Consider the following 15,450-nt stretch of genomic DNA (forward strand, 5'->3'; position numbering starts at 1 on the left):
AATCACTGGTGATGACATCTGCTGGTCAAAGGCATGTACACGCACCAAACAAAAACCCAAAACAAAAACCCCTATAGCTTAACGATTTAGATGTAGCTACATTTACATACACATCAGTGGTTTGAAATTCATTTTACTAAGACTGCTGGTCTAGCTTAGCTATGTAAACAGCGTGGTTAGACTGTAATAGTCTGGTCTTTGTAGAGTAAAGCTTTGCCTGATTTAACCATTTTCCCCAGAAAGTTCTGGCTACCTGTAATAGTCCGCCCAGAGTGCGTTCTTAAAGCACCAGCGCTGCAGCAGCTCTGTAACATTCTGCAATGTCTACATCATTTAAAGTGGAGCGGAAAACACCTGAAGTGGACAGAAGACTAATTAGTGGACTGATTTGTTGTTTGATTGCCAACACTGCTCAGACTCCGGACGCTGATGGCAAAGCAGAATGGCTCAGGATTGCGGACTCACAACCCCCCCAGGCCATGGTGGCAGCACTTTAAACCGCTGAGCCACTTGGAGACCTGGGTAATTTATGCCTCAACCAACATACTTGAGGCACTTTTAGTACCTTTTTTATATATATCACATTTAACGTCACAATTCATGAAGAACAATATGCATCACAATTACAGGATTTCTGAGGTTTGATAAGTTGTCCTGCATACAGTACATTCAGTTAACCAGGACTAACTAGGCTCTCTGTGTAGGATCGATGATATCCACTATGTCCTCAGAAAAGGACATTATATTTTTTTTCCTGATAAAGTAAAATATCATATTGCCACGCCTAGTTACTACCAAACCAAAATACACATTTCATTTATAATTTAACCAAAAGACACAAAATCTGGCTGGCAGTGTGTAGCGATGGCAATGCTAACCAGCAGAAAGTTGTATTTTTAACGTAGCGAAAACCAACAGATCCAACAGATTACTTTAAACCAGGGATGTGAAACAGAATAGTGCTACTGAAGGCCTGCTGAGGTGAGAGTGTGAGGGCAGTGTCAAAAAGTGGTATGTAGTCATCAGAATCCAAAGAGCCAAACTTTAATCTACATTTAAACACACTGCAGTATAATATTCATATAATAAATATACATCAGTCAGTTCTCATACATTTTTTATATTATCCAATCAAATAGTGTCAAATGAAACTTCCCTCCACTATGGGCAACCTTACGAAAGGGCCAGTCGTACGGACGGCATACAGTCCCTGATCTGTTGAACAGCAGCTGAGATTCTCACCTCCACTATCCTGTCCTGAACCTGAAGCCCATCTTCTCTGTCTGCTGGTCCTCCTGCAGTAACGTGAGACACCAAGATCCCTGTAGCTCCTGCACACGTCTGGAGACACAAAAAGTGAGACCATCAACCAAGAGTACACCAGAGTACATTTTAAGAAACCCAGATGCCAAAATCACATCCCCTACCTGATCACCTTCTCCTCCTAGAATTCTGACCCCTAGCCTGCTGTTCTCTCTCTGGAGAGTCAGGGTAAGGAGCTGTGCTTCTCCAACCTGTGCAGAAAACTTTCTCTGGCATTATTTGCGGAGCTGTTGTGTAACTAACAGGCTAGCCAGGATTCTGTTGACCAGTTTAAACACATATAATAAAGAAAAAAAAAACCTGTACCTACCCCATAATGACCAGCTGAACTTCTGTCCAGAAGGTTCTCGAGGTGTTGCTGGCTGGAGAGCTGACGGCGCTGCTCTTCCTCGTGATGGAGAGAGGCTAGCTCGCTCAAATCGTCTCTTTCTCTCGAGCCGTGTTTCTGCAGTTGTCTGCGAGTGGTGGGCCACATCTTCAGCCCCCTGCTCGTCCTCACTCAGAGTAAGTTCAGAGTAACTGGACCAACGTGCCTCTCCGCTGCTACATGAGCCCATTCCCCACCACCCCTGAGCTCTAGCGTCTCCCCCAGCGGTGCTCCTCACGAGGATGAGGCGGGAGGAGGGGGCGCGCGAAGTGCGAGCTGACTAGAAAAAAATCCATTTTAATTTTAGACTTTTAATCATGAGATAATGCACATTTTTATTTTTATATTTAAGAAATATAAACACCAGTCAGTTCTCATACATTTTATTAATGGATACTTTTTTTTTATTCAAACATCCAATCAAAACTGTCCTCCACTATGCTAGCTAGCTAATAATGCCCATAGTTACCACATAGTCACTGCCCATAGTTACCACACCACTGCATCATTCACCAGCAAATACAAACTTTTTATTATTATATGAATATTATACTGCAGTGTGTTTAAATGTAGATTAAAGTTTGGCCCTTTGGATTCTGATGACTACATACCACTTTTTGACACTGCCCTCACACTCTCACCTCAGCAGGCCTTCAGTAGCACTATTCTGTTTCACATCCCTGGTTTAAAGTAATCTGTTGGATCTGTTGGTTTTTCCTATGTTAAAAATACAACTTTTAGCTGGTTAGCATTGCCATCGCTACACACTGCCAGCCAGATTTTGTGTCTTTTAGTTAACTTATAAATGAAACCCAATGAAACCTTCTGGAAACTTGTGGCCTACAGGTGCATCTCAAAAGTGTTTTTTTTTTATTTCATAATTTTATTATTTAAAAAATTTTATATATTTATGTATTGTAAAGTGACATTTATTTATATATATATTTTTTGTTTACATTTAACTTATCCGTATATTTTTTTTCAGCATGCGCGACCACAGCTTAGCTAGTTAAAGGAGCATTGGTAATACTTGCAAGCTTGCTTGCAAAATGAGTGTGTAGATATACCCAATATAACTACTCCTTTTAAAAGCCTGTGTTGTCTAGTCATGATGCTGATGATGCAAAGACAGAGTCACAATTTCAGATGTAGTTTTTTGCCGCTAAGTACTCAAGTCTGGCCTAAAATGCCCAAACGCAATTGTACCTTCACCTTTACCTGTTTTATTTTTTTATTTTACTTGCATACTTATTATTGTTTTTACACTGGCTTAAAAAAATTATATGTAAAATGTGGTTGAACCAAAACTTTTTTATTTTAAGACATATGTTGAAATGAAAGGAGATGCTTTAGCAATATAGGCAATTAACAGAGCTGCATGATATTTAACTCATTCCTACCCTCACACACTTACTCACTGCCACAATCCAACAAGGTAGGCCTACTTGAAGTCCCACAGCTACGACATCTTGGTGCCATCTGTGTGACTCCAGTGTAAAATATGGTCACCCTATAGCAATCCACTCCTGAACCAGAGACAACGTCAGACGTGCCTAACCTGGACTAAGTGGAAAAAGAACTGGGCTGTTTCTCAGTGGTTTGAAGTCAATTTTGCATTTTAATTAAAAATCAAGACGTGGAGAAAAGTAGAGAGGCACAGACCTTGGATGTCAGAAGTCCAGCAGTCTGTGATGGTTTGGGTGCCATGTCATATGGAGATGACGATTTTCTTTTCCAGCAGGACTGAACACCTGCCCACAGTGCCAACATTACTACAAAATGGTTTGCTGACCCTGATATTACTGTGCTTGATTGGCCAGTCAACTTTTCCAGACCCAGAACCCCATAGAGAATCTATAGGATATTGTCAAGTGGAAGATGAGAAACAAAGGTACACTATATTGCCAAAAGTATTCACTCACCCATCCAAATCATTGAATGCAAGTGTTCCAATCAATTTCATGGCCACAGGTGTATAAAACCAAGTACCTGGGCATGCAGACTGCTTCTACAAACATTTGTAAAAGAATGGGTCGCTCTCTGGAGCTCAATGAATTCCAGCGTGGTGCTGCAACAAGTCCAGTCGTGAAAGTTCCTCGCTACTAAATATTCCACAGTCAACTGTCAGATCGCTACAGACCTCCAAACTTCATGTAGTCTTCAGATGAGCTCAAGAACAGTGTACAGAGCTTCATGGAATGGGTTTCCATGGCCGAGCAGCTGCATCCAAGCCTTATATCACCAAGCGCAATGCAAAACGTCAGGAGCAGTGGTGTAAAGCACGCCGCCACTGGAATCCAGAGGTGTCAAGTAACGAAGCACAAATACTTTGTTACCTTACTTAAGTAGAAATTTAGGTTATCTATACTTTACAGGTGTCATTATTTTTCAGCCGACTTTTTACTTCTCCTCCTTCCATTTTTACACAATTATCCGTACTTTCTACTCCTTAAATTTTAGAAATAGCCTCATTACTATTTCATTCTGGCTTTTCATCGTTCAAAAAAAAAAAGAAAAAGAAAAAAACTTTTCGGATAAATCACGCCATCCGGAAAGCGACACAGCAGATGTATGTAGTCTAGTATAAAGATCTCAAGTAAAATGTCCCAACTAAGCACCACATTTACCTTCCAAAAAGGTTATTAAAAACATGCCTCTGAAGTTTGACTTTTTACACCATTACAATACTTATAGGCAACTACTCATATTTTCCGCTGCATGGAACACATGTTAATGCTCAGTAATTCACATAGATGCTCCTTTAATATATTTAATATCACTAAAATGCCTTCATTTTCAATGGCCATATATGCAGCTGAAACAGGCAGCCTAGTGCACCCCATCATGTTTCAATATTAACATTTTAATATGACATTATAGTCATCATGAAGTCTTTATAAACCCTAGTATACCTAGAACCTGAGTAATAAATGTGAATATTTTTGACACCGTTGCTGGACTCTCAAGTAGTGGAGGCATATTTTCTGGAGTGATGAATCACGCTTCTCCGTCTGGCAATCTGATGGCTGTGTGTGGGTTTGGCGATTGCCAGGAGAATGGCACTTATCTGACTGCATTGCGCCAAGTGTAAAGTTTGGTTGAGGGGGGATTATGGTGTGGGTTTTTTTTTTAGGAGTTGGGTTCAGCCCCTTAGTTCAAGTGAAAGAAACTCTTTATGCTTCAGCACAACAAGAGATTTTGGTATTTTTTTGTGGGAACAGTTTGAGAATAGCCAGTGCACAAAGCAAGTTTGGTGTAGAAGAACTGGCCTGCACAACCTGAGGTCCTGACCTCAACCCGACAGAACACCTTTGGGATGAAGCCAAGCCTCTCTAGAGCCTCTTCTAAGCCTTCCCAGAAGAGTTGAAGCTGTTGTGGCTGCAAAGGGTGGCCCCACATCATATTAAACCCTATGAATTAAGAATGGGATGTCACTCAAGTTTATATGCGTGCTAAGAAAGATAAGTGCATACTTTTGCCAATATAGTGTATTAAGGTATTCTGATGTGTAGTTTTTAATGTATGCATTTGTAGTTCCCATCACCTTGCAAAATGGGTGTGACTACGGCTTGACTTTGGAAGCTTTGCCACCAAAAGCTTTTTAGAAGAAACTACATTCTATAGAAACTACGTTTTATAGAAACTACATTCATGGCAGAAGCTCGGAACAGTGAGAGCTAAACTGTTTTAGTTCAGCAAATGCTCAATGAAAATGTTTTAGAAAACTAAAGAATATGATATATAGTATATGATATACTTGACTAACCAAATGATTGTAGGACAACTGAGCCTGACTAATTAAAAGCTAGCTCTCAGTGCGCTGATTAGTGGGCTGAGGCATATGGTTTCCCTGTTTAGGAAAATTCCTACCCCTGACCAAAATAGAGATTGGTTCTGCCACTGGGTTTGAGTTTGACTATTTATGCACATAGCCCAGTATCCGTGTGGTTTAGGGTGAGTGGATTTATTTTAACATGCAGCTGAACTCAATTAACCAGTGAAATGACCAGTGGCACGTCAGTGGGCTGAAATATTTATTACACACTTCAATCACCAAGGAATAGCTCCACCAGTTTGCACAAAAGTCCCTGTAGTTACTGACGAATACGCCTTAGAGTGTAATAAGCCTTGGAGTGTTAAGGGGTTAAACAGTAGCTATTGAGAATTCAGAGACTACAGCGGCCAGATTAGAAGTGTTATCAGGCCCGTTCTGCCCACCGCTCCCTGCTGAAACAGTAATGTTAGACCCTTATATCCTTTGTTATGGTCTGTAAGACTATCAGGTCAGTATGGTAGCTTGAGCTGGTAGAGTTCCTTTTTTATTTCATATTGTTGTCTAAGTAGCCTATCTGGTACATATGGAGGAAGGTCCAAATCCATAACACTCTTGAGTCATGTTGGTTTTTGTCTCTATAAACTTTAATTGAGAAGAATGGCTTGAATGAATCAGATAATGACTCATGGGTTAGGCTTTATCTACATCATCTCTGAAAAAGAGAGCTTGCCATTCAGGCTGAACAGACATTTTATTGACCGACAGAGGCAGATCAGAAGAAGCTGAGTTACATGAGTCACCTTGATCGCAAATGGGTAGCTATGGCGTTCCATTCTTTTCCAGATCATGCATCTCAGGGCGTACCATTTCACCTCCAATTACTGTAAAATTTAAAGGCATTCATGCATTTGGCATCTTTTTTTTTGTTTTGTTTGTTTACATTTTTGATGATTTTCTTGCCTGAAGGAGACAGGGAAAGAGAAAGCACTTTGTGGTGATCACTGAATATTACTCACAGAATGTTGAAGCAATGGCTAAACACACTTCACACATATTTAAGGAAACGTAAGCCCATCTGAGAGGTCAAATCAAACACCCAAATATCAATACATGACATCACTACAGCCTGGGAACAAGACTGGACGCAGCAGTACTCTTAGGTACTTCTTAGAAGTCATTTTGATGGCCTTCCGAGTGGCGCAGCCCTCTAAACTGTGACATCACTGGTACAATCCCGGGGAAGTCACAGCCATCCTTGACGGGAGTCACAGAGAGCACAATTGGCTCTGCTCTCACTGGATGGGTAGGATGGCCTATTCTCTTTTCCCATCATTCAGCACAATGCTAGCAAATGCGAGGGTCTGTTAGCTGATGTGGCAAAACCCCCATTTAATCAATTTCAGCTGTCCAATCATGCTGTGTTGGCGGCAGTTTAAAAAGATATGGTGGACGGGTACATGAAAGTTGGACAATACATTTGCTAGCCTTCACCCTCAACACTGGCAGCATTGTGTTGTGTAATAAGGAATCCTAGGTAGTGGGTGGGAACTGGAAATGACCAAAAAAAAATGCAAAACAAAAAAAGATTAATCCTCAGATGGGAGTTTTCCTTGAATATGACTATAGAAATATAAAAATGCAGCATTGTAATTGAATAAATGTAGCTATTATAACTGCAAATATTGACATGTATTAATAAGAAATTAAAGACAAATTTTCTGGGCATGTCAATATATAGTTGTGAGAAAAAGCTAACCGTTTGGAATTATGTAGATTTCTGCATGAACTGTTCTTCCAAATAAAGCATCTTCTTAACAACACACATATTATATCAAGTTGCTGTAACTTTACTGAACACAAGCCTCAACCGGCTAGTTTAAGTCAGTGTTGGACAAGTATTTAAATCTCCAGGCTGTTTAAGTCTTCAAAAAAAAGCTAAAAAAAACTGTAAATTGCTATTCACACAGAAATCTAAGCAATTCCAAAGGTTAAAGTTTCTCAAAGCTGTATCAGAGCATTTACCAATTAGGGTTTGGTCATTCGGTATTACCACAGTCATACCAGATGACCAAAGGCTTCACTACATGGCTCCATGGCTACTTGTTTTGTGCCAACACAGGTTTGCATGTGAAATGCTTCAACAAACAGAATCCTCACGAATACAACCCTTAAGCATGAAGGACACTGTATAAACAAACAGTAGATGATCCTATTTCTTTTCACTTAGAAATGGAATGCTTGTATTTCTTTCGTTTTTTTGCATTTCGTAATGAAAATTGAAGCAGTTAACCTTTTAGCATCAGACCCTGCAGTGCTACTGTACAACTGTTACTTAGAACATGACACAGTTAAAACCAAAGAAGATAAAGAAATGGGTCAGAAAACGAAATGTGAACATTCTTTACAAAGCACCTGTCGTTGATACAGAGCTTCTAATGATACAGTCAAAACAAAGGCTTTTCCTTACGCTGCAGAGTCTTTTTCAGCCTCGGTTTGGTTCATGGTTAGACAATGAGTACTAAAGACATCGGTCGACGTTGTAAAGCGCTGCGGTAACATCGCTCAGGCCTGCATTCACAAAGTCTCTCACACTAAAAGTGACAGTCGAGGATCACTTTAACCAAAACATCACTCTTACCTAGAGATACTTTGAGAATATGGCCTTAAGCATGCCACAGTGGATATTGCCATAGTCCACACACACACGCAACACAGACACACACAAACACACAAATACATTGAAAATGTATGAGTGTGCGGGTCTTTGTTTGTGTTTAAAACCATGGGTTAGATATGTTTTCTACACATACATTACACATACGAACACAATATTACTCCTCGTTACAGAATTTCAGCAATGATGACAAATTTACAGTTATATTTGACCCCTGATGATGATCCTCGGTTAGATCTCAGAGGCTACATGCACACATGTCTCAAATCCAGCTGTTCATTTACTCTTGTGTAAGGGCTTTGAAATAGCTTTAAGTAAAATAATCTTTCCATTAGAGATATGTTAATATGCGCAAAGAAATAATATACTGAAATATATTAAGAGATCGATAGCTTATAAATTATTGCATATACATATACTAGCTTGAAATAAATTGCTATATTGTCTGTTATGCGTCACCTTGTTTACAGCATGTATCGCGTCCAAGTAGTAGGATAGGAGTTTGCTTTGACTGTATCCATTAAGGAAGGGATGTGCTTTAGTTTTGAAATCAAAAAAGGGAGTGCCACTGATCTGCAAACTACATAGAAAACAATTATAAGACCCTCTTACAGTGATCTTTCATCAAAAGTCGCTTGCGGATAAGAGCGCGCTGCAGAAAGAGCACTAGGGAATTCCTACACCTCGTGAAAGAATTCAGCAGCCTTTATGATTGGTGCCACAGAATGAGCAGCCACTGAGATCCGGACTGATCTGAAATGTGTGTCTTACATTGTGTAAAGCAGGTGCCGCTCTTCACCACAAGCAGCCCAAGAGTAAAAGATCAGGGTAAGAGATATTGTAAGGCATACTGAACAAGGGAGAACTCCTTGGATGCTTCTCCATGGTTGTTAATCAATTCTGGAAACAGAGTGTCCTCCATGTCCTTGTACTTTACGGAATTCTGTAGTGTCTTTGCTTTCCACAAAGCTTATTCCGGGTCGGGAATATTCATCGTTGAACTTCAGCGTTTGTAGAGTAAGAGTCATGTAAGGCGTCACCCTGTGAGAGTCCTCTTCACTGTAGGAGTGAAGGCCGAGGAGGGATGGCGCTACATTCAGAGTGCCAGACTAAGCACTGCGATCAGGAGCAGGACGCAGAAGCGGAGAGACTGGGCCGCCAAGACACCTCCACCTACACACAAACACACACAAGTGTTAATGTATTATTATTTGTTGTACCATATTTATAATTCTGTTACATTTGAGTCAGTAAAAATTTGGGAATTTAGACAACTGTAGACAATTAGTGTAATTTCTAAGCCGTTAATGCAATTTTTTGTTAAACCCCTTGAATTAAAGGTAAAAGTCTTCTGGAGTGCTTCATTAATAGGGTGGTGTATGGAAAAAAAATTGCATCATGCATCATGTGGGCTTTTCTTTTTTTTTCCAAGTATGCTTTTAGCGTTTTGCAGCTATGTATTAATGTTCTCTTTCTGTATCCATCATCAAAAGATTAGTAACAGAGTTTGCGCTGGGTTTGGATGGGAGGAGGATGAGGCCCACCTTAAATAACGGACGCTGGTTTTATGAGCAATGATAACCAACTAATTAAAACAAGGAAAAACAGAGTGGTCTCTGAGTGATCCAGCTGCCTGCCATTAGTATCCGGGGCACCTAAGAGAGCACAATTGCCTTGCTCTCTTCAGGGGGCTCCCTCTTTCTTGTCCCACTTCATGTTTTCCTTCGAGCAAGTTGGTGATGGTGAATCGGTGGCAGTTCAAAAGAGGCAGCAGCAGGTTACGCATGCATTGGAGGAGACATGGGTCAGTCCTCACCTTCCAAGTGTAGGGAGCACTACATAGCTATGATGTGTTGCCTATTCTGCCTGTAGCTGGTGCCGGCCCTGAGCATTAACATGGGATATAATGCTGCATCAGACAGCTCTGTGAAACCGCATATTATAGAGAACTAGTCATGGAACAGAGAGCAGCAATGTAACAAAAAAGCAGCACTCAAGGTGAGCCTCATCTATCATCACGGTGCCCTCGCTGACTTTTCCCCTCCCCTAGCATGTCAGCACCTGTTCATGGCCACAGGTGCCTGACACTGAAAAATGACTGCGCTGACACTTCACTGTGGATGTGATCCAAACAGAAATGCAGAAAAAGAGGGAGGATCAAAATCATTACATCTGCACACACCCCATGCAGGTCCAGAGTAGTTCCCATTACATTCTACATTACATTAAGTGCTGTGAGTACAAGTGTCACTCTTATACTTGTCACTCACATATGATTTCGCCTTCAGACTAGGACAATACATTTTATATAATATATTTTTTCATATTATTCACTTATGATTCCATTTTTCATTCAAATCTTAATGTTATTTATCAAAAACAAATGTCCTTAAGTACAGAGAATAGCAAGAGCTGCTGTAATGGTCCCAAAAGTACCATGCAGGACGACACTTTCCTAGACACAGGAGCTGGTATGAGTTAACATAGCAATTCCAGGACTAAATAACACACCTGATTAAGCACTAGTCTCACACTAGTGCAGGAACAGAGCTTACCTGAGATGCGCACTTGTGCCACAGCCCCGTCTCCACCCTCACTGTGTGCTCTCACCTCCACCAGGTAGTCTCCACCCCTGCGCATAGGCAGGTCTATCGACCTCTTAAGCGTGGTGTAAAGTGTCCCAGTGTTTTGTCCCTCCTGTCTATACAGAACCTAGCAGAGCAGATACACATGAGTATATAAGTTGCTAACAGCACTTTATTGGAAAGAATTCAGCCAGCTATTACAATACTAATTCTATACCATTACAGAGAATAAAAAGATCTACATCTATATGACAGTTTGAGTGCATTTCTTTCATTCTCTCTACTCAGGTTTCTACAGAAACAGAGACAGATCACTAGAAAAGTGCATTTCCTCAAATGAATGCAAAACAGCTGCACAGTTTAATTGATTCTCACTTCCTGCTAGGCTCTTCCTATGTGGTTGCTCTGGTATTCCGGGTGGTTGCTAGTTGGTTGTTATGATTCCCCAGGTGATTACTTTTTTGTTGCTAAGTGGTTGCTAGGTGGTTGCTATGGGTTTGCTAGGCGGTTGCTATGATGTGTGCTATACATGCAATGGTATTAAACGTTGGAGCGGGAACAGTGTTGATATCTCTAAAACTGCGGGACAACGTACGCAGCAGAAATTCAGCAGAAACTTAATAACCATAGATTTGCGCAATCATAATTAACACTTCTGTCCTGGTTAGGGACGACTTTTCATTTTAGTATCACATGATTTCACCTTAGGCACAACCTCAACATCATAAACCTATACCTTGTAACACTCCACTGAGGACTCATTGGCTAAGGGCTCCACTTCATTCCAGACAATGTTGACTGTAGCCCCGCTGGAATGCATCTTTGTGCTGATGATTTGCGGAGGACGACTTGGAGCTGTGAGAAGAGGCAAAGTGTATGTGGGGTCAGTTTAATGTTTAAAATAAGCAGTAACATAAGTCACTCTGTCTTTCAGTTTCTATGTTGTACCTCAATACCATTACTATGTAGTACAGTAGTGTTGGTCTAAATAGTAGCATCATTACAGTATTACAATCTATGTTTTTGGACTCTTTATATATTGAATAAATGCAGCCTGAAATGCAGAAAGCATAGCACTTACGAGCTTTCTTTGTGTAGATCTCGTATCGTTGGCTGGCTGGTCCGTATCCCGCCCCATTAAAAGCACACACTTCAATGATGTAAGGCGAATCTGGCTTCAAGTTGTCAAGGCGTGTCTGGTTGTCTTTGCTGGAGATGCGCTGGGCTGATGCCTCATTCTCCATCGACTTCCTCCAGTACCTCACCTGCCACAAGTCCAATACATACTGCTAATGCTACTGTTAAATAGTCACTGTGCTATAACTACATAGTATGTGCACATTGATAATGAAGAAAAAATGGCCACTTCCACTTTAAAAAGGGCTTTCATGATTATAACGAGACTTAATGGAATTCTAAAGTAAGTGTGACGGGACCTAAGGTGCATGAAATGGCAAATCATCAGACACTTCTGTATAAGTGAACTTTATGCAAGTGACACTCACCATATAGCCTTCTACTGTCTGCTGTGGGACAGGTATCCACCATATGATGGCCTCTGTGGCTGAGAGAGTTCTGACGTCTACAATGGTGGGGGCCTCTGAGGGCACTGAGGACAGACAGGAAGATTAGACAAACATGTCCAAACAAAAACAGACTGAACCTTAGCCATAAACGAAGGGACTCCAAAAATACAGTACACTTGAATGTACATGATATAGCCATACAGGGTATTACACTTATTATACTTAAGCTGTAGATTATTCTCTCTCCAGTCTGACTCCTCGTAGGAGTTATGACCCATGTCCTGCCCTACATCTGCTGTGGCCACGTCTCCTCTTGCGCTGAATCTTTGTCTGGGCTTGGCCCCAAGGATGTGTCAGAATGTTCAACTGCTCTCCCACTAATATCGCAGTGGGCTACCAGGGTGACAGGGCCTCGAGATGTAGGAAAGAATGTTGGGCAGAATGGTGTCATGGCTGTCTTTCAGTGTTTGTTAATAAGTGGGTTAAATGTTGAGAATATCCGCAGCTGGAATTATCAGCTTAATGTCAGGATTACGGTGATCAGAGAAAATCCAGAGACTAGACGAGAGGCGAAGCGTAATGTTCAGGGTTTGGGAGAGAGGATGGTGTTGAATAAAGGAATGAGTGAATCCAGTGGTCTGAGTGCGGCTGCGGTTTAAGCTCAAAACAGGAATTAGCAGAAATTAGCATCCTTATTTAGAGGCTTTCAAATACCCCCAACCATCATATTTACATAGTAATACCAAAGTAACTGCTTGTGCAGTCTTAGGATTCCCAGTGAGTGTCATGAAAATATTTCCCACACTATTGTAGCACCTCCACCGGCCTGCTTACACAAGGAAGGCTGGGTCCAATGGTTCGTGCTGTTGTTGCCAAATTCTGACCCGGCCATCTTTGTACATCAGCAGAACTCTAGTCTTCAACTTTCCAGTTTTGGTGAGTCTGTGCCCACTGCAGCCTCAGCTTTCTGTTCTTGGCTGATAGAAACGGAACCTGACGTGGTTCTGTGCTGTTGCTTTTCTGCTCAGCACAATTGAACAGGTGGTTATCTGAGTTACTGTAGCCTTTTTGTCACCTCACAATCAGTCTGACCCTTCTCTGTTGTCCTCTCCCATCAGATTTCTGTCGGCAGAACTGCTGCTCCCTCAATGTTTTTTCCTTATTACACATTAGCGGATAATATCAATGAATTGTAGTGATGCAGTTGCTAATTTAATCACCATTGTAATTTGCAGGGGAAAGTAAAAATACATTATTATGTTTGTTTTAAATGTAATATTTATGCTAATAATTTCCATCTACGTCCTAGTGTCTCCCTTTTAGTTTATATGTAAGGATAAAGATCTAGCAATATGAACAATGTTTCAATGTTTTAAACTGCTCTTACGATTTGAACTGAGTCACCGAAACAGCGAAACAGTGTAGAGATGAGCTTACAGAAACTGTAAGGGCTTTGTTTCTGACTGTGTTGTACTGTAAATCTGTGGCCAGGAGGTCGATGAGCTTTTTACGGTGAAAACTGAGGCACAAATATAAATCAGTCAAATGGGTGAAAAAGGAAGAACCTGTCACAGAGAACTCGTTGGATTTCGTTTTCCTGCAAGTATTTCAAACCACTTAAAATGACTAGCCACCATAATGATCAGGTATTATCAGGTAGGTGAACATTTTAACCTTCAAACCTCAAATGCAGGGGCAGTTTACATTTAAGTAGGCTACGATCAGACTTACATTCAGTTGATGCAACTGGCTAAAGGTCTTCCTAATAAAATTTGCTTTGTGAATGACAAAAACACTTTTGTGCTACAGATGACTGCATACCACAGAATATTGGGAGCACATGCAAAGTGACAGCAGGCACGCACCATCCTGAGCAGAGCATATGACAGCAGTGAGGCTGTAGGGTCCCTCTCCTTGACTGTTGAAGGCCTTTACTTTCACCTCAAACTTTGTGGCGGGGGGAATGGAGGAGTCTTTGTGGACGTAACGTTTGGCTTGAGGGTCTGCAACGGTCACTTTTCGCCACTCAAAGACACCCTCAGGCTTGAACGCGATGATGTAACCGAAGTTGCTGCCGTAGTAGTACTGAGGCTGCACAGGCTAAGGGCAGAACAGAAAATCAGGGTCACTTAGATAAAACCCTTCATACACTGGAACTGATATAAAAGCAACATGACAGTATTTAGCCAGAGAAAAAAAGGAGAAGTTGGGCATTCATGGAAAAAAGCAGTATCTACCGTCCATGTGATGGTGAGCTCTCTACTCGTTCCTCCACCTCCGCCTACATCTGAAGGTGCCACCACAGGAGCTAGAATAGAGAGCAATGTGAGACTTTGCATTTCTCTGAACTGCTGCGAACACTAACAGCGCCAAACAATATAACCACTGGTCTAGTCTGCATTTCAAATCCCCAAAACAGCAGCCGAGGTCAGCACCTTGCTGGTAATTCAGGCCGAATGCCAATATTAAAAAAGAAATCCAGGAACGTACCTGCGTCCAGTGTTTGAATTTTGGGTGAAGGGTTGCTAGGCTCGCCAGTACCCAGAGTGTTTGTAGCAATGACTCGAAATTCATATTCAGTCCATGGAATCAAATCAACCACTGTGGCTGCCTCTGCATTGCCTTCTACATTGGACGGGGCTGAGAACACATAACAACAACAACACAACATCATCACACAAACATCACTTCACACTGTACAGTTTACACACTAACAACGTATTTCTTTGGACGAATTCGCAAGTCTGATGCATTTGTCTTTCTTTCTGTGCTCTGTGAACTGGGCCAGAAACTTCCATATCCCTGTCTGCTTTTACTCTCCTTAATTTCCCTCCTCCACCTGAGTGCTTAATAGCGAGGGAAGTTATAGCTTGCCTTTTTTGTGGACACAGACTAGGATGCAAAACAAAAAAAACGGCTACATGAAGTCGCTGTGCTCATTCCGTCATTCCCCAGCCTTTCAGCTTTGCTCCACTATATATTTTCCTTGACCTCAGCATTTTTATAGCCAGCATGCGCTCATCATGTAAGCATTTTGTGGTCTGCTACGAACAAGATGAGCTGTTCTGTCGTCGTCTTGATGCTCATTTATTTGGTCTGCAACCATGACAACAGAGCTCTGATTGGGTAGCCTGATTTTACGGCATCCATTTGACACAGAAAATAGAGCAGACTCTATATTTTACGCGAACATTTTACGC

At 41.3% G+C, this 15,450-nt stretch overlaps 1 protein-coding gene across 2 annotated transcripts in view; it reads right to left on the reverse strand.

Moving 5' to 3' along the window:
- Positions 1 to 6,197: 6,197 nt before the first annotated feature.
- cntn1a (contactin 1a) overlaps positions 6,198 to 15,450 on the reverse strand; it is a 77,180-nt gene continuing 67,927 nt past the window's right edge. For both annotated transcript variants that reach the window (XM_072672185.1, XM_072672186.1), the window contains exons 17-24: positions 14,741 to 14,890; positions 14,488 to 14,558; positions 14,116 to 14,350; positions 12,230 to 12,333; positions 11,806 to 11,989; positions 11,461 to 11,579; positions 10,695 to 10,851; positions 6,198 to 9,312 (exon numbers count right to left, since the gene is read on the reverse strand). In XM_072672185.1, coding sequence (XP_072528286.1) covers positions 9,236 to 9,312; positions 10,695 to 10,851; positions 11,461 to 11,579; positions 11,806 to 11,989; positions 12,230 to 12,333; positions 14,116 to 14,350; positions 14,488 to 14,558; positions 14,741 to 14,890 — 1,097 coding nt within the window. In that variant the 3' untranslated portion in view covers positions 6,198 to 9,235. The remainder of the gene's footprint in view (positions 9,313 to 10,694; positions 10,852 to 11,460; positions 11,580 to 11,805; positions 11,990 to 12,229; positions 12,334 to 14,115; positions 14,351 to 14,487; positions 14,559 to 14,740; positions 14,891 to 15,450) is intronic.

The sequence above is a fragment of the Salminus brasiliensis genome, chromosome 2 (genome assembly GCF_030463535.1).
Source record: "Salminus brasiliensis chromosome 2, fSalBra1.hap2, whole genome shotgun sequence".
Lineage (NCBI taxonomy): Eukaryota > Metazoa > Chordata > Actinopteri > Characiformes > Bryconidae > Salminus > Salminus brasiliensis.